The following is a 24,878-nucleotide window of genomic DNA, read 5'->3' as shown; positions in this document are numbered from 1 at the left end:
GCGCTCTCTTCGCTCTTTCTTTCCTTCTTTGCTCTCGCGCTCTCTTCGCTCTTTCTTTCCTTTTTTGCGCTCTCTTTGCTCTTTCTTTCTTTGCTCTTTCTTTCTTTGCTCTCGCGCTCTATTGCTCTTTCTTTCTTTCTTTGCTCTATCGCTCTTTCTTTCTTCTATCGCTCTTTCTTTCTTTGCTCTCGCGCTCTTTCTTTCTTTGCTCTCGCCCTCTCTTCACTCTTTCTTTCCTTCTTTGCTCTCGCGCTCTTTTCATTCTTCTCTCTCTCTTCGCTCTCCCAGTCTATGGAATGCTGTAACACCCTGTACATCAGTATAGATTCCTCTCTTCCTCTAAGGAGTCTCTAATGAAGTCTGACAATTCCTTGTCTGTACATGTCTCTCTCATATCATTGTTCTGGTATCTCTCCCTTGTCTCTCGCATGCCTTGCTCTTTCTGTCCTGTGTCTCTTTTCTTTTTCTTTCTATTTCATGCATCTCACTCCTCTCTATCTCTAGCATGTCTCTCATCTCTCTCTCTCATGTCGCTGGTTTTTCTAGTGGTAATGAGATTTTATAACAGGAAGTGTAGAATCCCAGCAGCATAAAAACCTAACAGAGGTTTTACCCCTTACGCTTACATTGTATAATCTAAAAAAGTTTTGGCCTTGTTACACTTTTAGAACTGTGAAGTGAAAGGTAATCACCCAAAGACAGTTCAACAGCCCAAATAGTTTTTCTGTGTTTTTAGATAATCGTTTTATTTACTTGTGTCTCCATCGAGGAGGTCCACCTTGAGGATTTTTGCCTGTCCTCAATCTATCGCAAACAATGCCATCTTTTCCCCTCTTCTCTTATGCATTCCGATCTTCCGCCATCTTCATTGGTTGGGCCGGCATGTATTATTATTATTAAAAGGATTTATATAGCACCAACATATTACGCAGCGCTGTACATAAGATAGGGGTAGCAAATGACAGATAGTTACAGACAGTGACACAGGAGGAGGAGAGGCCCCCGGCCTGAAGAGCTTACAATCTAGGTGGTGGGGGAAGTATCACACATTAGGAGGGGAGGTATAGAGTGGTGGGAAGTAGTAAGTGTTTTAGGAGACAAAAGAAGACAGGTAGGCAAGTCTGAAAAAGTGTGTGTTTTGAGGGCTGTTTTAAATGAGTGGAAAGTAGGCGCAAACTGAATGGAACGAGGAAGACTATTCCAGAGAATTGGGGCAGCTCTGGAAAAGTCTTGGAGCCGTGCTTGTGATGAGGTTATGAGTGAGGATATCATTAGTAGGTCATTGGAGCAGCGGAGAGAGCGGCTGGGGAGTATTTTTTTTTTGCTACCAGGTCAGAAATGTAAGTGGGACAGAAGCTGTGTAGGGATTTGAAGGCAAAGCACAGGAGCTTAAATTTGATTCTAAGGTGAAATGAAAGCTAATGGAGAGAACTACAAAGAGATGCAGCGGAAGAGGAGCGGAGGGAAGGATGGATGAGTCTGGCTGCAGCATTCGTAATAAATTATAGAGGAGAGAGTCGGGTTAGAGGAATACCAGAGAGGAGGAGGTTACAGTGACATGATTATGAATTTTGTACAGCATTGTGCAATATGTCAGCGCTATATGAATACTTTGTAGTAGTAGTAATAATAATATGTGCTCACAGACAACTCGAAAACCCATTTCTACTCTAGTAGAAAGTTTTATTTCTGATTGTATTAATTCTCCCCTTTTCCTGTCCCTTCTAGACACAAAACTTTATCATGTATATATATTGCCCATTCCTGATCCACTTCATACATTTGATTCTGCCAGTGAAGGACTTCCTGTCCTAAGGTGACAATGCTGATAGTCTCCAAAGCTGACGCTGGCGCTGACTTACTACGCAGTGCTGTACAAAGTCCATAGTCATGTCACTAGCTGTCCCTCAAAGGAGCTCACAATCTAATGTCCCTACCATAGTCATATTTCATTAATACAATCTAAGGTCAGTTTTGGGTGAAAGATAATTAACCCAACTGCATGGTTTTGGAATGTGGGAGAAAACCTAAGTCCCCGGAGTAAACCCACACAAACATGGGGAGAACCTGCAAACTCCATGCAGATAGTGTCCTGGATTTCAACTTAGGACCTAGCACTGCAAAGGCCAGAGTGCTGACCACTGAGCCACCATGCTGCACATGGGAGCAGTGTTGTCACCCAAGGACATGCAAGACTTGTAGCTGACTGTGCCAGCATTTATTTAAGGACCAACCTGTAGTGTTTTCTTTCTGGCCCCTTTTAGCCGCACCACCCTGCACTTTTTTTAGCTGTTTTTGGGTGGTTACTGAAAAGTTGGGGTACAAAAAGGCCTACCACCCACTCACATAGAACCAGAGAGCTGTCCTTGGTGCAAATCTTTATTATATAAATACTTTGCAATAAAGTCCAAAATAATGCAATAATGTATAATAAAGATATACAAATATCTTTATTATACATATACTTTGCAATAAAGTCCAATAATTCCAAAATAACGCACAGCCTCAATATACTTAAATGATGTCCATTGCTTTAGAGGGAGATACTTTTCATTATAATCTAGAGGCTTCTGGGTTTTATTCTCAGGTTCATATTGGCTTTGTTCAGATGGGCAATGAGACTTCTTTCCTTTTGAAGTACAAACCAAACCCAAGATTTACGGGTTCCTTTTGGCAACTTTGATGGTTTGAATTTTTACCTTTTTATGCAAGCAGGTATTTTTTTTTTATCTTTTTGTTTGTGGGCTTTGTGTACATTTTATCAATAAATGTGTAGCAAAGCTCACCTTAAGAGCAGGAGAAGCAACTAAAATAGCTAGTTAGGTGTACTGCTGTGCTTGTATAGTTAAATGAGAATGTAACTACACTCTATATAACCTCTTTAATGTAATTTTTTTACGTATTCAGATCATTTCACTGTAATTAGGCTAGAAGTGACAAGATTTTTAATGACTGAAGATTGGGCAGACTGACGAGTGAAGACCGACTATTTATTGCTTAATGAGCCTTTAGGAACCCCACAATTTAATCATTGGATCATTGCAAGTAACTGTTGCAACAGTTAAAGTCCATCTCAAATCAGAAAGATTGCTCTAGTTTTCTCTGTGCCAGGAAAAAGCATTTGGTGTCCAAAGACAATATTAGAGCAAGATATTCATTTTCTATTGGATCAATGGGCAAAGGCCGAACCTTCTGCAACAATGTGCTATGGATTGATGAGTAAAAGAGTTGTTTGGCCACAGTAACAGCAGAATTGTTGATTCAAAAAAGCATAGTTTTTTTAAACCAACTGTAAAACATGGTGGTGAAAATGGCATTTTCAGATGCTTTTACTACTTCATGCCTGGGCAGCTCTCCTCGGGGAAAAACCTACAATCTTTTTGTTGAGATCCAAAACTCGGACCCAGTGCTACAAAGCCAAGAATTCCAGCCACTGAGCCAGTTGCTGTGCTTTCTAAAAGGAAATGATGTGGATATTATGGAGGGTGCATGGGTAAACATCCTACAATGCATGCCCCTTGCAGCATTGCTTATTAAGCTACAATGATGGCAATGCTGCAGAGGTTGGATAAACTTGCGGATCGTTGCCACTCCTAAAAAGAGAATATAAAGTCAATTCAGGATTCGAAAGTCATTTTCCCAATATTTGGCATCAGGCAGGTAGGTATTCCAGAACGAGACAGGCAATGTCCCTTCTGCAATTAGTATTCTTGCCTGTCTGATTGCTACCCGTCTGTCACATTTTGCTGAGCCAGTATTTGTTGCCAGTATACCCGGCACATCTCTGCTTCCCCTGCGGGTGTCGGGGCTTAATGAACTCCAATGGGCCCTGGGGAAGTTATGTCATCCCGGCCATTCGAGATGGCTGGAGATTGGAACGAGAAAAGAAGATGGCGGCACCTGAAACAGAACTGGAAAAATGAGTCTCGCCAGGGTGTAGCATCCTAGAATTTTTTTAAAGCAGGGTGGGAAGAAGCTGTAGGCGATCGGCAGCTCCTGTATTGTGACCTAACTTTTCAGTAACCACCCAAAAACAGCCGAGGGGTTACTGAAAAGTCCCGGGTGTTGCACCCCGGCTAAAAGGCACTGGGGAGAACACTGTGTAGTTCTGCTTCACACTTTCTTTCTTAATAAAGGACTCACAATAATGTTAGCATTAAATAGACTTTAATAAGTTTTTATTGTAGAGTTTGCAGCCACTTTACCTATAAACGGCAACCCAACCTGGACCTACTGGTATGATGTTCTGCACGCATGTTATCACAACTCACTAGTCGGAAGGAGTCCTTAATGTCAGTTCTGTTACCAGTAGAGAAATGAAAGATGTCTCATTGTGGAATTTATGAGGAATGGATGTTTGTTGTATCCTTTTGGGATGCAGATTGTTACATTTTGGTTCCTGTTGTTACCAGTTGCTCAGCAGCCCGGCACGATGGATTTCCTGTTTGGATAAATAAAGAATAATCGTCTTATAAGTTCCATGTGAGCTTGGTGAAGGACATGATGTACAAAACTATAGTTCATTGTATTAATTTATTGTGATGTAATTTGATGGAAATGGATACATTGGAATCAGAATCTACTTTGCAATAATGGGCCTTTATTCTAACATTTCCAAACCTTTTTACCACGGGGGAATAACTTTTGGGTCCTCCGGAATCCACTGCTCTAATTACTATATCCACGGCTCAGAGTATATTAGTGTGGGGGTCATTGGGAAGTATTCCTCCTACATGCTTGGCCATTGCGAAGAATGTCACCCCTATAGATAGCCAAAAACATCATAGGTGTCACCTAATCTGACCTGAGAGTTCAAATTGCTCAAGGAACCCTTAGCAACCTTTGAAAGAATCCTGGTTGAGAAATATTGCTCCATAGGGTCACCTAATTTGACCTGAACCCCCAGCAGCCTCTGGAGCAATATTTCTCAACCAGGGTTCCTCTGAAGCTTGTTGGGGGTTTCTTGAGCAATGAGCTGTTTGTACCCCTCAGGTCAGACTAAGTGACTCCAATGATCTTTTTGGCTATCTGTAGGGGGGTATTCTTCCCACTGACCACCATGCTAATGTAGATGTGGATATAGTAAATATACCAGGAGTACACTGAAGACATTGCTGGCCATTGGGAAGAATAATAACCAAAAAGGTCATTGCTGTCACCTAATTTGACCTGAGAGGCACAAATTGCTCCAGGAACCCCTAGCACCCCCTGCAGGAACCCTGGTTGAGAAACACTTGCTTATACGTTATTACAGCCAGTAGTGCACGCGCGTTACACTAACCCCAATTAGAATTCACCTCTCACTGATCTGAATCCAGGAAAATCAGAAAATAATAAAACTATTGGATGGGACTGACTAATGGTTGACTAGAGGAACGATGAGAAGTTGCAGTCCTTGCTACTTTCCTAGCTCAGGTTTCTTTTGAAGTTAATTTGTGCTTTACCCTTGCAGGTCAGTACAACAGGTTCACTTTAGATCGCCCTAGCTTTGCTCATACAGCAGTATTCTCCCCAAATTTTTAAAGCTGCGTAGGAAAAAGCTGTAGGTGGGTGGCAGTCCCTGTATTGTAAACTTTCAGAAAACAGCCAAGTGGTTACTGAAAAGTGCCGGGCGGTGCACCCGGCTAAAAGGGGCCGGGGATAACAATACACGGGGCTTTTGGCTCCCCTGTGATTACGTTCATTGGCTCATGAGCATTGTATAATGTGAGTAACATGCTCCTCTGTACTGGATACTTCCTTATGTCTCCTGGTGCCTAATGGGGTGTTAGGAGAGCAAAGGGAAACGTATTTATATCCAATTGGGGGGAATGGAGAATTTTCTCTTCTAGAAGGATTTTCCATCAACCTCTCTATACGTAGTGTGAGCTATGATGTAGTCAGTTCCCTAGTACCTGAAAATCATGTCCAAGCAGTGGTTATGTGATCTCTTATATGCACAGAGCAGAGTAGATCAAACATATTACAAATTGAAAACATGGATACCCTGGCTGATGGCTCCACTGCCCTCCAAAATACAGGAGTGCCGAGCTCTGTCTACCTGTGCACTGTCTTCCCAATTGAGTAAGTCTGGATGTTATTCAATATGGAAGTGACTTGGTATATACTAATCTGATGATTGTATCTGTAGGGGACAGTGCTGGGAAAGAAGTTTGTATTGCAGCGTGCTGTTGTCCTGAATGGGTGAAGCACGGGTTGCCTATAGGCAGCAGGAGTACTTTTTGTAACCAAGCCAGAATAATTTTACTCAAGCCTGTTTGCTGGTATAAGAAGCAAACCATTGTACCTAAGTTATTAATGTTTACTTTCAGCTAACAGTGCTAATTACTCCATAAAGGGGAACAAGTGACCAATTTTTCATAGCAGTCTGTTAAAAGGAATGGAAGCTCAGACGGTATTTATTCCTCATTTATATAATTTTAGTGCTTTATAATGTAGCCTCGGGCGCATTCAGTTACTGTGCTGTACATGAGCTCCACATGGCCCATTCTTTTTCATGGATGCTCCATACTCATGGCAGCCAACCAGCCCAGCCGTAAGAGTAAATGAATAATGGGTTTGCATTGTTGCACGATCTATTAATTTTACCAAAATTTTGAATAAATTTTATGAATATCCAAAGCCTTGAGGTTGCTGCTGGGTGCCACCATCTTGGCATTACAGATAGCCAAAAAGACCCTTGGTGTCACCTAAACTGACCTGAGATGTACAAAGTGCTCAAGGAACCCCCAGCAACCTTTGGAGCACAGTTTCTAAAACAGTGTTCCCTCAAAAATTGCAAAGGGTTCCTTGAGCAATTTGTACATTTAGGATCAGTTTAGGTGACAACAAGGGTCTTTTTGGCTATCTGCAAGGGTGACATTATTCCCAATGGCCAGAAATGTAAGAGGAATGTTTCCCACTGACCACCACACTAATGTACCATAAGCTGTTGATAGAGTAATTATAGAACGGGCTCCCTGAAGACCTGAAAGTTATTTTAAGGGTTCCCCCATGTTAAAAAGTTTTGGAAAGGCTTCTCTAGAGCAACCTAGGGTTCCACTGACCCCTGGTTGAGAAACGCTGATCTATTCTATTTCCCTTCCTGTATGAAAAGTATACAATGTAAGGAGGGGAGAGACTGAGGAGCTGGCTCAGCACCAATCATTAATCTATTGTCCCATAATGGGCCATGATGAATAAGGGAAGGGACTATGCTAATGTATTGACTCTCCTTGGAGTATCCAGTCCTTGGTATGTTGAATGGTGATCCAAAATCGTTCAGAAAGGAAAATCATTTTAGAAACTTTTTTCTGTGAGTAATATGTGTTGGCTTTTACGTCTATTGGCTAATATTATACTATACTTGAGTGGCACTTTTATTGTATTGTCCGGGGGTGCCGATTTCCAGGCTTTTATAGTAACATTTACCTGAAAGTCTTTTTTTCGTGTGACTTGTTTTTGTGACTTTGGATTTGCCCTGCTTCCAGTACCTCATACGCTTTATATCAGGTTGTGTGGCATCCCCCTCCCAGAGATTCTGTATATTTAGCAAAACAGTAAGCAGCTTGGGTAAATGACTGCCAAGATAAGATCAGGTAACCGCAGAGAGTCGTTTGATTTCAGTCTGTATGACCAGATGTCCTGGCTGGAAAGCGAGCCAGATATCGTCACTGTGCGCTTCCACCGAACAGAAAATGCGGTTTAGGCCTTAAAGTGGAAGGGTGCAGCCAGACTCCTCCATCCTTCCCACCGCTCCTTTTCCGCTGCCGTTCTTTGTAGTTCTCCTCATTGGCTTCCATTTCACATTGGAATCAAATTCATCTCCTGTGCTTTGCCTTCAAATCCCTCCACAATTCTTGTCCCACTTACCTCTCTGACCTGATAGAAAAATACTCCCCCTGCCGCTCTCTCCGCTCCTCTAATGACATACTAATGACTTCCTCACTCATAACCTCATCATACGTACGGCTCCAAGACTTTTCTAGAGCTGCCCCCAACTTTCTGGAATGGTCTTCCTCGTCCTATTCAACTTGCTTTTACTTTCTGCTCATTTAAAAGAGCTCTCAAAACCCAACGCTTCAACCTCACCTACCCGTCTTCTTCAGTCTCCTAAACCCTCACTAGATCCCACCTATCCATAGCCCCCTCCTATTGTTTGATAGTTCCCCCACCTCTTAAATTGTAAGCTCTTCAGGGCAGGTTCCTCTCCTACTCCTGTCTGTCATTTGCAACCCCTATTTAATGTACCATGCTGCATATTATGTTGGCGCTATATAAATCCACTTTAAATAGGGTGTTTAAAAATGAGAGACGAGAAAAAGCAAGGTTTTTGGTACAAATAGTGTATTGTATTACACTCAGTAAATAATAGTAATACAAATTCACAATAGGCCACAATAGCTTCTTGTGGTCTGAACAATATCACTTTGGCCCTAGGGGGCACTAGACATGCGACTTCTAGCCAGTCATGTACATTACTTTCCATATGTATTTATAACTTTTAATCATAGATGTTATTTATGTTGTTCGTTGTACCTGACGCGTTTCGCATTTTCGCCATACCAGGCTTCTTCAGGGGTAGTGATTTGACAACATTTGTTTGGCACTTGTAGTTTTAACGTATGGTTATGTAGTGTGGTTAACAACGCTTTTAGCAAAGGTCAGGAGGGTATGAAGCCTCCAAGTCGAATCTTGGTAATGTGAGAGTAATAGCCCCCCGGCAATGGGAAAGGATTTTCTCTTGTCTCCCATTTTTATACTTAACAAGGGTTGGTACCTGATTCTGTAAGAACTGATATTAAACTGCAACCACCACTTACAATTCAACCACTTTTGTTAATAAAAAAGGGAGCACAGAGCCTTGGTCGTTTAGGTCGGTGAGATGGTCAGGTGACCACGTAGGGTCTGATTTATCAAAGCTCTCCAAGACTGGAGAAGTTGGACTAACATGGATGATCCGGAAACCTGGAATGGATCTGATCCAGGATTGAAAACATTTGCCAAAACATAGCAAATAATTCTAAGAAATCTATTTCTGCATGACCCAGATTTCTCCCAGGGTAGTCTTATCTTCTCCAGGCTTGGAGGGGTTTAATAAATCCGGCCCGTGGTGTATGGGCAAAAAACGCTTTGTGGTCACCTGACCATCAGACCTATGGGCAAAACTATATGAACCCCTCAACTTCAAATGATTGGGTTCAGAGGGATTCAGTAAAGGGTGCTGTTACAGCATACAAATACATTCTGGTTTGGGGGGAACCCTTTTTCTGCGGAACTGCCGTATTCCCCCCAGGTATTTTTCCAAGCTAGGTGGAAAGAAGCTTTAGGTTGTGGCCCTCATAGAGTAACCACCCGGCTGTTTTTTTGTGTGGTTACTGAAAAGTGCTGGGTGGTGCGCCCAGTTAAAAGAGGCTGGGGAGAACAGTGCAGCCTGACTGCCCCTGTGAACAAAGCCATCTCCATAAAGACATGGTTTTTTATTATTAATAAGCAGTGTTTATTGTAGCGCCAACATATTACGCAGCACTGTACATTAAATAGGGGTTGCAAATGACAGATACAGACAGCGACACAGGAGGAGAGGACCCGGCCCTGAAGAGCTTACAATCTAAGAGGTTGAAAATTTAATTTGACATTGATATAAATGAAGATTTCAGGTTGGCTTTGGTGATTGGATTGACAATCTTGTTTAGTTGCCCTTGTGTGGCATTATACCCTACCATTATATAACGATTTGTCTCCTTCTCTTTACAGAGCAGAAAACGGCATTGCGCTGTATTCCTGTCCTCGGAGTGGAGCTGACTGCAGGACACGGACTGGCACCTTGTCATGCCCGGTGGAAGAAGGGGTCCTAGTCGGCAGCAACTAAGCCGTTCCGCTTTGCCCTCTCTGCAGACTTTGGTTGGCGGCGGGTCTTGTGGCAATGGCACAGGGCTGAGAAACAGGTGAGTCCTGCAGGCCAGACATGGGTAGGAATGCAAGAAATGTCACATTATTTACTGATTTCACTGAATGCTCTGAGCTTTAGAAACTTCTGCTAGTCTGATAAATCCCACTTCTTTTCCTGGGTGGAGGACGTCCAGCATCATCTAGCCCCTCCCTTCCAAGCCCGGCTGTCACTGACCTGCCCCTTTCCATTCATTGGATATCAGTTCTTTCAATCATGATGACTTAGGGTTGGCCCCTCCCACCAGCCATCAACAAGCACTGCATAGGGAAGCACAAAGATTAATAACCGGGTCCTAAATAAGGCAAAAAAGCTGAAAACTTTTATTTAAATAAAAAAATAATAATAATAATTGGCATGTTAAGGGAGAAAGAGAAACCAGGAAAGGCAGGAAGGCAAGCCATAAGGAGATTAAACCTTTGCTTGAAGCCTAATGGTTGTGTTTCTCCTCTCTGACCTCTGTTGTATCTTTAAAGTTCCTTTTTTTTTTTTTTTTTTTTTTTTTAAGCTTTAACCTCCACTTTTTAAGAATCAGAATATTCTTTGAATGCGGGTTTGAATGTCTGACTTTCATCCCGAATCAGGGATGGCCTTAAAACTGCACCAGGATGTAAAAGTATGCAGCATGTTAGAATTATCTCTAAGAGAACCTGTCATGGGCTCAGCTGGGTCCAGGTAAGCGTTACAGCATTACCTGAATGTCAGCAGATTCCAAGTATTTGTGAATACTGTGAATGATAATGGTTTTGGTTCTTTTTTTATTTTTATTTTTTGTACGTAAAAACCTATTACCATAAAACTGACATCACTAAGCATTACGGGGTTTTTAAGGCAGGAGAGCAGCAGCTCTAAAGTTGCATGCAGCTTTGGACTTGTATACTGATTAAAAATGTGTATGGAATATTCAAAACGAAGCAGAAAAAAGAGGGCCGAGTCACATTGTTCTAAATTTTAACTTGAGCTACTGAGTATGACAACACAAAATATATGGAATGTAGGAGTATGCCAGTGAAATGAAATTTGTTCCAAGTTGATCTTCGAAAGAATAATAATGAGGTTGCTGCACGTGGCCAGGGGTATTCAGGCTCCCTCCTCGTCCTGGGCTCATCAGCCTTATCCAGCTGCAACTATAAAAATACAGATGTACAAAGGTTTAATGTTAAGCACCAAGGACCTTTTATTCTAACAAGCACAACCCATAAATATCTAAGATCTGACGCGTTTTAGGCCACAAGCCGTTGGATTCAGTGCGGTAGTGCGAAACGCGTAGTCTTCTGGTTTGTGCTGAACTTTGGTCTATATTTCTGTAATGGCAGCCAGGCAGGTCACATTTCCAAAGCCCACTGTATTGGTCTTGTTACTGTAAGTTAATTATATTACAGCTGACATTTATATGAGTTTTGTCTAATTCTTTGAATCTTTCTCTCTAGGAATGGTAGTGCCGTTGGCCTATCCGCCCCTCCACTAACTGCCTTGATAACCCCCGAACCTGTGCGTCACTGCCGTATCCCCGACCTGCCGCTGGACGGAAGTCTTCTCTTCGAGTTTCTCTTTTTTATCTACCTTCTTGTGTCGCTCTTCATCCAGTACATTAACATATACAAGACGGTGTGGTGGTACCCGTATAACCATCCCGCCTCCTGCACTTCTCTGGTGAGTCAGGAGGTAATGATATAAAACTTTTCTGATCCTGTTCTGCTTGTTGCAAAGAGCACCTGTACTGTACTGATAAGGCTGTGGGTAGAGGTGGTTGGCGCTTCTTTTTAGTTCCCCCAGGGACCGTTCAAAGTCATTCTGAAAGTGAACCTGTCACCGATGATTAACTGTCATGATTAATGCTCGACTTTTTATCTCACGTGCTAAACAACGCCAACAACTTGAAAGTGGTGAATCAATGCTGAAATAACATTTAGAACTTCATCGGGCCAACAATAGGTTTTAAAGAGACACGCTCACCAACTTGCAATGGGCCTATGAACTTTGTCCGGAGCTTTTGCAGCTCCCTTTATCCAATAGAATCCTCCAGATGAGCCTTTTTAGAGTAGTAGAGTACTGCTGTGATGATAAAAGCTGGGCATAGTCAATGCATGTGCAACCTGGTAAATCAGGGGTGTTAAGCTGCGTACACACGTCAGATTTTTCTTGCCCGATAATCGGCATCGACCAGATATCGGGCGAGAATCTGGCGTGTGTACAGTCGGCGTCGTTCATCGTCCGTGGATCGTCCTGGCGGATCCACGAACGATGAACGACGACCAATCCTAATGCAAGGGAAGGGGGAGAGCGCGCAGCAGGGTGCCGCTCCGTCGTTCTCCCCCTCCCCTCTCCATAGAGCAGAACGGTACACCGTTCATGCATCGTGTAGTCCTTTGTCGTTGGAACGGATCATGAAAGATCCTTTCCAATGACAAAAATTGCACGTGTGTACGCAGCTTTAAACTCTGGCCCGCAACGGCCCCCAAAGGAATCCTAAATATGAACTGCAGCTGGTCCACCGAATAGCGCATTGAAATAGCGCCGCTACTACAATTCCCAACATCACTCACTTCTATAGACCAGCGGCCTCTCTGCCTATGTGTGGCCCCGCATTGGACTGTTTTATAGACGCAAGTAATGTCGGAAATTTTAGTAGCGGCGCTATTTCAATGAAGAGGGAGTTTCAAATCTTATGAGCGGCGGGCCACTCATAAGATTTAGCTCCGCATTGGCCGTGTCTGGCATTTCCAGCACTCCCCATCAGCTGTACTTTTCCTTGTTACTCCAAGGCATGGACCTGAATGGTTGGATTTTACAATCCAACAATACAGAACAATATTGTTATTATTATTATTGTTAGCCTGTGCAAAAAGGTTACCTTTGAAGTTTAACTCAGAAGGCTACAAATAGAGAGAGATTTTTTCTTAAATAAAATTAAAAAGAAATTTTTTATGCCTCTTTCTCTATTTTAGGCTTGTTCCAGATTGAACGTGAAGCAAAAGCACTTTGTTTCCATATGAAAAGGGTTTATATATAATGAGAAGGAAAAATTTCCCCAATTTTTTTAAATAAATTTTAAGGTTGGCCCGCAACTTCGTCTAAGTTTTTAATTTTGGCCCACTGTGTCTTTGAGTTTAACGCCCCTGTGGTAAATAATCGATATTTGTGTGATATTGCTTGTTACCGTTCGTTATTGATAAGGTGCTGATATTCAATATCAATGGGGATTGGTGCTGTTGTTTGAGTTCTCATTGGTTGTGATGTAAAAGGAGAGCTCTATCATGTGGCTGAATATAAGACTGCATAATAGGCAAGTTTTTTTACTTGTGGGGTAAATCTTTTACTCTGTGCAATTGCCTTTTGTTTTTGCAGAATTTCCATCTTATCGATTATCACCTGGCAGCTTTCATCACTGTCATGTTAGCCCGCCGACTTGTCTGGGCCCTGATTTCTGAGGTGAGCTATTATTTTTTATAGTTTTTGGATAGGGGTAAACCCATGTCAAGGAATTTATTGATATATCCGTTCCACTGAACGGTTTTACCCTCATTACCTCTTCTGTATACACAACATAGAATAATGATGAAAATTTCTGTAAGTTCTCTCAAGTAAATGAAAATGGTTGGGACCCTTTTTTGAATGTGACTGCTTCAGGTTGGGGTTACCAAAAGCAGCATCTGTTGCTTAAAGATTTGCACCTCATCCGTGTGCAAATACTGTTTCCTCATTGTATGACAAGAAATTATCAGCTGCTAAGTTTCACAACGCAGGTCTCAAAGTGCCTTTAAAATCCAGCCACTTTCTCTATATACCCACATTTTATTCATTGCACCTCCTTGAGATTTGGGTTTTGTTTTTCAATTGTCATGTAATACATTTGATAATATATTTAATGTTTGCAGAGCTGCATTTATTTGTGTCTTCTTATGGCTGACTTGTTGGCTTACTATTGGTTATCTTTTACAGGCTTCTCAGGTAGGATCATCATCCATGGTCCACTACAGCGCATTGATCACTGCCCGCCTGGTCTTGCTCACGCTGTGCGGGTGGGTGTTCTGTTGGACCCTGGTCAATTTGTTCCGCAATCATTCAGTGCTGAACCTCTTATTCCTGGGCTACCCGTAAGTTAATGCTACATACTCTTTTATGTGTGTGTCTATGTGTGAGACAGACAGAGCTGATACCATGAAACCATTACCATGTAGAGTCCTTGTAATAAATATTCAACCCTTTGGACCTTTTTGGTTTAATAGTTTTAGAACACTACATCACTAGAATTAATTTGTTTGTTGAGTGAGTTGAGTTAAGGGGGAAGCTCGTGTTTACACTTCATCTGTTCCTTCAAGCAAAACTAAACCAGAAAAGTAAAAAAATATATATATTAAACTTGCTTGCCTTAAAAATTTTTTTATTTACGCTCCCCGATCCCCGTCTGTGTTACGCTCCCCTGTCCTTGTTATTATGGATGCCACCATCTTCATCTGGTCCTCTTCTGATTGTCAGATCTTTGACTAGGATGATGTAACTCCTTTGCATGCTTATCCCAACATACTGCAGTATCCCGAACATGTCCAGTTCAGTGCTCTTTAAAGTACCAGATTGTGATCGGGCAAGTAGGTATGTTTTATTCCAGAGGAGACATTGTCTGTCCCTTGTACAATAACAACCCTGCCTCCACACAAGTATTAGGAATGGAAATTTAGTTCGGCTTTAGGTGGAAAGCTGATTGTTTTGTTGGCCAAACATTAGTGGACCCCCCCCCAACCATCAGATCTATTAACAGGGGCAAAATTATATATGGCTATGGACATATAGCCAGCTCCATAAAGACATTTGATGAGCTTGGTGTGGAGGAACTTGAGTCTCCTTCACATCCAACATCAGTACCTGACCTGACAAATGCTGAAATGCATACAAATTCCAATAGACGCACTCAAAGACCGAGTGAAAAGCTTTATCCAGAAGTGCATAGACCATATTATGGACAAAGCAAGGTCAACTGCATGCTAACGTCCGGGGTTCTAGAATGGAGAGTACAAGCTCATAGAGATGTGATGGTCAGTTGTTCACACCTTTTGGCCATACATTGGAATTTTTCAATATTTTGAATTGTTGGTCTTCATATCTTTGTGTTTCCACCATCTATTTCTCTCCAGGTTTGGAGTCTACGTACCTCTTTGCTGCTTTCACCAAGACAACCGCTCCCAGCCTCTGCCCACGGATTGTGGATACCTCGTACAGGATTCATTGGTGGAGGATGGTGCTAATGGCGTAGCCAGCCTTGTCAGACCCAAAGACTTTTTGTCTCTCCTCCGCGAATCCCTGAGGGAACAGTTTAATTCCCCTCCTACCATCCCGTCCCACAGCTGTCCGCTGTCCCCAGACCTCATACGTAACGAGGTGGAGTGTCTAAAAGCAGACTTCAACCGCAGGATCAAAGAAGTCCTGTTCAACTCACTCTTCAGTGCCTACTATGTGGCAATTCTGCCGCTGTGTTTTGTAAAAGTATGTTTCTTCTTCTTGATATGTTTATTTGCGGAGCTTAATCTTCACTGTTTTGTCTTTGCCTATTTAAAAAAAATCCAGATCGTTCATTTCAACACCAATCTTCCCATAATTTATGTTCATTTAACATTTTTATTCATGTTATTTATCTTGTAAAAGCCTTCTTAATATTACTTCCTAAAATCTGTATGCAAATCATCGTGCATAGAACAAAAACTAGAATTAGAACTGTCTGCTTATGTGTTGTAGTTTACAGAGGAATGAGAGCACTGCAATAACGTATCTGTTGTCTAATTATAAAGGGCATTGACCGTTCAGGCTGCTAATCTTTAACTATCTAAGAAGCCAGTAGTCACCTTCCTGGCCATGCAATGTAGTAGGGATGTACAAAACTGCCTATACAGAATTACAAACTTTGAATAGGTAGAATCATTCCTCTTTTTGTATTTTTGTAACATTCTTTTCTTTTGTTTTGTTTGCATTTTCATTTTACAACAATATAACAATATAAAAAGGAATGGAAAAATGAACATAAAAAGGGTAGTAGTGGAAAGTCCACAAAGGGTTGCAACATCAAAACACGGCCAAGAACGTAGTCATGGGTAAAGAAAACAATCCAATAGGTGTACACATTTTAAAATGTAGGAAACTTATAAGAATGCCAAATCCAAAGCAGAGAGTATAAACATATTGGTTATCTAACAATACTGCAATTTGAAACAGTCGCCATTAGTGTGAAGGTTAGGAGCTTGCATATCGCCCATATTCTGGTGAATCAACCCTCTTTATGTATTTTATCTGTTGCTGCTAGAAAAATATTCAAAACCCAACTTTGTAGGATTATGTAGGTTATAGAGATGAGGAGGGAAGTTTGTATTCTGTAGTCCAGAAAGAGCAAGGTGACTGGATTTCTAGCAGGGTCATCAGTTATGTTTTTGTAGAAACCATTGGAACAGCAAATAAAAACGGCACATGGTTCTGCATTCATGTCCTGTTATCTACACGCTTTGGTTTTTGGCTATTAGTATCTAGGTGTTGATGAATTACATTTTCAGTGATCTGATGTTGTTTTCCGTTTCCCTTGCAGAGCACTCAGTATTATGACATGCGATGGTCATGTGAGCACCTCATCATGGTGTGGATCAATGCCTTCGTCATGCTGACCACACAGCTGCTGCCACCCAAGTATTGCGATTTGCTGCACCGGTCGGCATCACACCTGGGAAAGTGGCAGAAGCTGGAGCCCGGGACATACAGCAACGCACCACAGCACATGTGAGTCCTTCCTGTGTTTGTTTTAGAGGTGACTGCGTTGGTATCAAATGAGGGCGTGTTGTAGTTTCGGTTTCTCATCACTTTATTAGTGAAAGAGCGGCTCTTATGGAAACTAATCGTAACATTGTCTCCTTTATATGCAAGGGCTACTTGTGACTTTCACAATTACTTAAAAAAAAAAAAAAGTATTGCTTTTTTCTTCCATCCAGTCATGTGATTAGTCTTCATCTTCTTTTATATGATAGTGAGTGGCCCTAATTTTTGCAATCCCTGGCTGGCAAAATGTCTTTCACAGCCAGAAACCAATAAATATGGATAAACCATTGCAGGCCATCATTCAGCCTGGAGGAGAGTTATGAAATAACACATTTATTCAACATATTCCCCCCTGAGACTGATGCACTTGGTACAGCGTAGTTGCAGCTTTTCTAGACCGTTCAAATAAAAGTCCTTTGGTTGGGCCGCAAACCAGCTCTCAGCAGCATCTCTGACATCAGAAATGTCCTCAAAACGTTGCCCCTTCAGGTGTTTCTTCACATTCGGGAACAGATAAGAGTCTGAAGGGGCCAGGTCAGGCGAGCAGGGGGGATGGTGGACTAATTGGAAACCCAGGGGGTTCAATTTGGCAGCCACAACATTGGACGTGTGCGCAGGTGCATTGTCCTGCAAAAAAAAAAGGATCCTTTTGGTCAAGTTTTTACGGCGTTTTGTCTTAATTGCCTCCTTCAGCTGCTCCAGGAGGTTAGCATAATACTGTCTGGTGATACTAGAGCCCTGAGGTAGGTAGTCCACCAACAGAATACCGTCTTTGTGCCAGAAAACGGACGCCATGACTTTTTTGGCCGATTTCTGAGTTCGGAACTTCTTCGGCCACGGGGACCTGCTGTGTCGCCATTCCTTTGACTGTTCCTTGGTTTCAGGATCATAGATGTGGAGCCAGGTTTCATCCTCAGTCACTAACCTAGCCAAAAAGTCCTGTGCAGTTTCAGAATGGGCCAAAACGGCTTTGGATTCAACTCGTTTCTTCTTCTGATCACTGTTCAAACATTTCGGCACCCACTTCGCTGAAAGCTTGCGCATGTCTAGGATAGTGGTGATAACAAATCAACACGCTCCTGTGAGGTGTCAAGTATCTGGGCTATCTTTTTTGCGGATATTCGCCGGTCCTCAATAAATCAACACATGGACAGCATCGCAGGTTGCCGGGTCAGTTGAGGTTGGGGGGTGCGCACTGCGGGGCTCATCTTCAATGGTGAAATGCCCAGTCTTGAAACGACACTTCTCCCCCAGTGTTTGTGACATCTCAGTGTGAATGTCCTCTGCTGACTTTCCCTCGAGAAACAAAAACTTCATGACGGCCCGTAACTCCAACCACGTGAAACTTGCTTGTGCCTCTGCCATCACAGCTTCTCACTAAAAGAAAAAACGTTTTAAGAATAGCAAAGACCTGATATTTGCACAGTTACATACTAAGATATTAGGCTTTCATATGTCCCCACACTCATTTTTTTATTTCATCTGGAAGGGGGCAAAGCCAGGAACTTCTCAGCAGCCCCTCGTATGCCAACCTCTATTCAGTTTCCTTCTTAAAAATTGGTGTTGGCTTTTTTGTTTTTTTTTAGCTGCCTTAACTTTGATTTCCTAAAGTGGAACTATGCTCACCTATCCCCATTCTGTCACAGGGTACCTCTATCTTTCTTTCTTTTTATCCTGGAGATGATATTTGGCCATCTTGATTGGCCGGGTTGAGATGATGCTTGCGCAAGTCGAGGTTGCTGGTTTAGCCTGGCAACCAATGATGAGCTGCGCATGCGTGTTCAAGCAGGTAAAAACTATTATTGCGGACAGGAAATCGCCTGTTCCTTTCTGCGATCAATGCATCCCTATCATGGATTTTTTAAAGTGTTTGAGTCTGTGTTTGAGTAAAGTTTGAGTCTGTCACCCAAAGTAGATTTCTTTCCCTTCCCAATGCTCCCCCACCAGTATCTCTTCTGTCCTGCCTCCACAATACCCAGAATTTTAATGTTGTAAACTAGTACAGAAAGGATAACCAGGCTCCGAGTTTTCCATCCTTCTACATGAAGTCGGCATTAGCAGCTTCCCAAGTCCCTTTTACGAGTTTAGTAAAAAAAAGGAAGGTGGACAATTGCACAGTTTCGGGTGAAATGGCCCTCGGGACCTGTGACGTGGGAACGTAATTTGTGACATCTCACCACCTGGAGTTTCCAGCTCTGTAAATCTGCCATGGGAGTCTCGCTTCCCATTGCTGCATTGTGCAATCCAGAAAGGTGAAGGGTGACCCCAATTTATTCATTTTGTTAGGATTTTATCAGAAAAGGTGTATGGTGATCTAATAACGCATGAAATAATTACCATGAGCATTGATACTTCCAAGGTCAAGTGAAATCTCTCTCTCTTCTCCACAGCTGGTCAGAAAGCACAGTATGGCCGCAGGGTGTCCTGGTACGACACAGCCGAAGCTTATATAAAGCTGTGGGGCCCTATAACGTAGCAGTGCCTTCAGATGTCTCGCACGCCAGATTTTATGTAAGTAAAGCCTGCTGGACATGCACCCTTATTCACATAAGCAGCAGTAACCAATTGGATTGCAGTATGATACAATTATAATAAACAATTAGTTTCCTAGTTATAATTACACTTTTGGCATTTGCTTTATTTTGTTTGGTTGTTTGAATAGTATTGTGTCTGCCATGTATCTTGTAGACTGTAAAAAAATAGCTAAAATTGGCTTTTTGGAGGGGTGTTTTCAGCTGTCCCACCAAACGTGCTGATATATGGCACAGATACAACTTAAATCTGCACAGCCAATTATTCAAGGTCAATAGCATGCTAAATTTCAGGCTGACATCAGTGTATGGTATGAAACACAAAGCAACAGTCACTTAGTCAGCCTCCATCATATATTCCTCAGGGTGCAAGTCTTAACCTGTGTTGAAATTGGCTTGCTCCAATGAGTAACTGAAGCTATGCATTAATAATGCAGAGGGCAAAGGACTAGTCACCAGTAATGTCTGTGATCTCCCTGCAGCTGATCATTCCCCTATATTGATTTGCTGCCATTTGCTCCACACAGTATGGAGACGGCCATCTTGGTGGATGCAGGGCTTTGCTTTCTCATATTAGATCACCAGACTTAAAGGGGTAAAAAGATGGATAAGGAGTGAGTCTAAGGCAGGGGTCCTCAAACTACGGCCCGCGGGACGAATACGGCCCCCTGAAGTTGTCCATCCGGCCCGCCAGCTGCTGAGGCTGCTTCTCCTGCCTGAGTTCTGGCTGCCTGCCATCTGCACTCCAGGGAACCCGGTCACGTGACACCACTGTTGCCGGGGTAACGCTGGAGCTGTCGGGCTGAAGCCATCAGGCAGAGAAGGTATGAGCAAAGCAGAGACTCACTGCTGCCTTCATTACCTGCTCACTGCAGCACAAATGTACATGATCAATGTACATTTGTAAATAGTATAAACATACTATGCACATTGATCATGTACACATGTGCTGCAGTGTGATCCATGTATGAAGGCAGCAGTGAGTGACAGGTAGCAGACACTGACAAAGTTTTTTTAGCAGCCCTTTTTAATTAGTAAAAAGTGTGGGGTAGTGTTGGGTCTCTAGGGTAGGGTGTATAAAAAGAAGCAAATTAATGAATTGCTTGAGATTATTCATTTGCATGGAAAATGCAAGATAAATTTGCATTTTCAATACACACAGTGAAAATTCAAATTTATCTGTGCATTTTCCAATGCACATAGGAATTGAGGAATAATCTCAAGCAATTTTAAAGCCAAAGTAAATGCCACTTTTTTTTTTTTAATGATCGGCAAGTGTGCTGTTCATATAGTATTGTTCTTTCATGTTTTTTATACAATAAATACGTTTTGTGCAGTGTGCATAAGAATCTTCTCCTGTTTTTTTTTTTCAAACTATAGTACGGCCCCCCGACAGTCTGAGGGACCGTGAACCGGCCCCCTGTTTAAAAAGTTTGAGGACCCCTGGTCTAAGGGCTGGTAGAGAGATACTCAGAAAATGGGAAGCAGATGTGGCAGAGGCACAGATCCATAGAATGATTAAGGAAAAGCAGGGAGATCCTTTCAATGCAGATTTCTCTCCAGCAAGCAGAACTATGAGCAAGCACAATGACAAAAAATCTCTTGAGCAAATCAAGCAGTGTCTTGGTGATCTGCAGATATAAAGCTGAGAAGCAAAGCACAAAAGTGCCCAAGCACTGTGATTTTTAGGAAGAATAGGACAGCTGTGGGTACAGCTTAGACCCGATATAACCCCCGATAGACCTTTCTAGATATTTCCTATAACATTGCAATGTTTCCCTTTTTAAGGCTTTAAAATGTAATACAAAGATATCAGGTTGTGAATGGCTCACTTACTGAGATTTGCTTTTGTCTTTGCAGTTTCTATTTCACCGGCCGTTACGGCTCCTGAATATCCTGGTGGTGATGGAAGGCAGCCTGGTGCTGTACCAGCTTTACTCCCTGCTGCGGGCCGAGAAGTGGAATCACACGCTTTCCATGGCGCTCATCCTGTTCTGCAACTACTATGTCTTGTTTAAACTTCTACGGGACAGAATAGTATTGGGAAGGGCTTATTCTCACCCCCTCAACAGCTACGGACTCAAACCCCACTGAAAACAACCAGGCCCGGACAGTGGACTTTTTTTTCTTTTCTTTTTTTTTTGTAGGGGGTGGAGAATATAACCGCAGACTAAAAAAAACAAAAAATATTTTCATACAGTTCTATTTTTTTTCCTCTCAATGTTTATAAGTATTTAAGATATTTTATATTTTGTATACCTTTTTTTTTTTTCTTGTGTTCACTGGTTTGGGGGAGAGTTGTCCCAACAAATGTACCAAAATGTCCTTTGGTTTTATAATGCAGGTATTATTGTATACATATACGATTGTGTACGTGCATGTACTAGAAGGAGACATTGCAGCCCGACATCCTCCCGATATCATTCAAAGAGGGTGGAGGGTGGCGGCCTGGTGTTATAAAGGGCCTTGTAGTGGGCTCCACTCTGTGCCCAGCAAATTTCAGTGCCACTTGCCTGTGTTAATGACGGCAGAGCTTGATAGTATTGACAAAACAATAATAAAAAAAATGATTTTCATAAATCTCTGGGTTGGTGTGTGCTTGACACAATGTTGGTAAAATCGCTGCATATTTTATGTTGCTGTATTTGTATTTCTTTCACAATTAAAGAGGAACTAAACTCAAAATGTATACTAAACATAAAAGGATAGACAACCCTTTTATATAATTAAAAATTCTGTGTAATTGCAACACCTCCCCTCGGCGATCAAGAGCACAAAGCCTCCCAGGATACCTACGCCACACATCCCGGGAGGCACTTGTCTGCTCCTTCTGCATATGCCCGTTACCAGGCATGCGCAGGAGGAGCCTTTCTTTAATAGGGGGCCAAAAAATGCCGTTCTCACGCATGCTCAGTGAGATCGGCATTCTTTTTTTTTTTTTCACTATCTACGTCATCCGATCTGGCGCCTGTGCAGTGCAAGATCAGGTGGCATATGAAGAAGAACCCAGAAGAAAAGCTAAGAAGGCTGAAGAACGAGACCGGGACGACGTGGGGACCCAGTGAACGAAACCTCCCGATGGATAGACGGATCTGCGGGATTTAAGGTAAATGTGTTGTTGTTTTTTTTATTTTAACTTTAGTTCCGCTTTAAGGTTATTGATGGGGTAAAAAAACCATAAAAACAGAATTGACCTAATTTTAGGGTAACTGCTCTCTCCACAGAATGGACCTGATTTATTAAAGCATTCAAAGACTGGGGATGCTAGACTATAATAGGTGAACCTGGATGCCATCAAACCTGGAATAGATCTGGTCCAGGATTGAAAGCATTTGTCATCTAATAGCAAATGTTTTTAGGAAATTCCAGGTTTGCAAGAGGTCTTGAAGCCTCAATAAAACAGCCCAACTTTCTAAAGTGCATTGAAGGGTGTAAAGGCTGGAAAGGGATTTAGAAGAATTTTGTAACGATTGTGTCCTTGCCTAATTCTCAGTTTATCAATTATCCAAGTTCACATATTTCAGCCAGGACTGAAGTCTGTTGATATTGGGACCATGATTACATTTATAACAACTACCACAGGTGTATAAAAAATACCAGTGTAGGGTCCCTTTTAAAGGAGGGGTTGCCCAATTTTAGAATTACAAGGTAGAAAAAAAGAAACTTCTAGGTATGTAATGTGATGTTTGTGTCCTGACTTGGAATATAGGAAAGAGGACAAAAGCAAGAGGTTCCAGCTCCAAGATTTTTAGGTAAAATAATTATGTATTGGGACATTATTGGTTTCATATATTCATCATTTGACTTTTATCCAGTCTAGTTCTGTTTTCACCAGACTGGAGTATATATACTAGACATAAAGTTCTAGCTATTTTCAACAGGTAAATGTATGTCTTATGTGACCCTGACACGTTTCGCCTCACTGGGCTTCCTCAGGGGAGTGTTAGCTTAGGGACTGTCAAATGATGAATGTATGATAATTATGTATGAAACCAATAATGTCTGGATACATAATTAGTTTACCTAAAAATCTTGGAGCTAGAACCTTTTTCCCAGTCCTCTTTTCTATATTTTGAATATTCAAAGAGGTAGCTCTGCATTATATTTGGGGGGAAACTTAACTTCTTAACCTCACTTTGATCTCCCTGCTCAGAGTTTGGCTACCCCATCCGGTTGCCATGATGGTTTCCTGGCCCATAACAGAAGGGGGCCGATCCTGGCCAAGGTTTATCTTATCCCCAGTCACTGGCATTGGTAAAAAGGTGGCTCTGTGTTGGTTAAGAGGCTCTCATTCCACCTTGTAGACACATGTCTGAGATTCTGCAGGGTCGGTTGGTAGCCTTGTTGGAGTTTGGGCCAATCACACCTGTAAGGAAAAGCAGGGGAATAGTCCTGCGATGATCTGAAAGCTCCAAGGGTTTGAGCTACCCAGTGGAGAAGTGTAACAGATGAGAAGATCCTAATTGTAAGGATATTCAGGTTTAACCATTGGTAAAAGGGGTTAGTCCACTCCAATGGGCATTCAGACACTACAAAGGAAGTTTTATCTACTTAATAAAACCCAGCACTGCAGCCCCTTTCTCCTGTTCAGTTTTCCACTCAGACACTGCATGGAGCAAGCTGTACTGTGGAAGGTATAGTTTTATGCAGACTTTGTCCTTTGGCTAAAATCTCTGCCAAAATGTCATTTTTGCATATTGCATCATCCCTGAATGTATTGTGGGATAAAAGATTTACAACCGGCCAGTGTTAAAATTTTTTGTTTAGGCCCTTCAGAAATCCAAGGTCTTTTCCAATGTTAGAACAAACATTGCTGTTTATTTTGCTTGTATATGCCAGGACAACATGGTCCCTATTCTTTCTGATAAAAGATCATACATGTCATGTTTAGAATTTTAGATTGCCCCACCTGAATACTGAAATTACAACCTACTACCTAATCCTAACCCCCATTCCTACCGGTATCTGGTGCCAAAGCTTAACCTCCATCCTACAGTATCTGGTGCCTAACCCTAACCACAAGCTAACCTATCCAGAACCCATCTCCAATCCCGAATTCTCCAGGTAAGTGCCTTACCTCAGCCATCCAGATTGGAATATTCTGCAGGCTATTTCAATGTAACACCAGCTGCCCCAGAAGTAAAAACATAAATAGACTATGTCAGACGTAATTTGTCCCCAGTTGGGTTTGGCCTGGGATGCAAACTTTTCCCAATTAGGGCCTGCATACAGAGAACCTGCTGCAAATTTGAAAACTGAATGAGTGTCAGGCAATAAAAAAAGCTTTTATTATACTTTCTAGCTGGTGCTTACTCAAACTGTCCACTCCATGAGTTGCTTTGTTGTTGAGCAAACCATCTGCTATATGGTCTTTGGTTTCTCATTGCCTATTGTTCAGGGTTTTTGTTTTTAAGATATAGTGGCATGTTCTCTGAATGTCTGCCATAATAAATGACTTTGGCAAACTGTTATGTAACTTATTGTCTTCAACTCGTTTCACCAGACAACAGATGGCCTTGATGCATAATGGAGTTTTTGTAAACTGAAAATGTATGCACATACCCTGTTTTACCACTAGGGGGCAGGAAAGATGCATTTTGTACAATAAGTTAGTCTGGTTGTGCACA

General features: G+C 42.0%; 1 protein-coding gene across 4 annotated transcripts in view; it reads left to right on the top strand.

Moving 5' to 3' along the window:
- The window catches only part of TMEM39A (transmembrane protein 39A), a 29,695-nt gene extending 7,864 nt beyond the window's left edge, over nucleotides 1-21,831 (top strand). For 3 of the 4 annotated variants that reach the window (XM_072398393.1, XM_072398394.1, XM_072398395.1), the window contains exons 2-9: nucleotides 9,736-9,926; nucleotides 11,359-11,593; nucleotides 13,277-13,360; nucleotides 13,871-14,025; nucleotides 15,061-15,409; nucleotides 16,497-16,684; nucleotides 19,111-19,231; nucleotides 21,112-21,831. In XM_072398393.1, the coding sequence (XP_072254494.1) occupies nucleotides 9,811-9,926; nucleotides 11,359-11,593; nucleotides 13,277-13,360; nucleotides 13,871-14,025; nucleotides 15,061-15,409; nucleotides 16,497-16,684; nucleotides 19,111-19,231; nucleotides 21,112-21,345 (1,482 nt within the window). In that variant the 5' untranslated portion in view covers nucleotides 9,736-9,810 and the 3' untranslated portion in view covers nucleotides 21,346-21,831. The remainder of the gene's footprint in view (nucleotides 1-9,735; nucleotides 9,927-11,358; nucleotides 11,594-13,276; nucleotides 13,361-13,870; nucleotides 14,026-15,060; nucleotides 15,410-16,496; nucleotides 16,685-19,110; nucleotides 19,232-21,111) is intronic. The other variant, XM_072398396.1, reaches the window with a different exon arrangement.
- The last annotated feature ends 3,047 nt before the right edge of the window (nucleotides 21,832-24,878 follow it).

The sequence above is a fragment of the Pyxicephalus adspersus genome, chromosome 1 (genome assembly GCF_032062135.1).
Source record: "Pyxicephalus adspersus chromosome 1, UCB_Pads_2.0, whole genome shotgun sequence".
In the NCBI taxonomy this organism is placed as follows: domain Eukaryota; kingdom Metazoa; phylum Chordata; class Amphibia; order Anura; family Pyxicephalidae; genus Pyxicephalus; species Pyxicephalus adspersus.
This window is presented reverse-complemented; position numbering and strand designations above follow the sequence as displayed.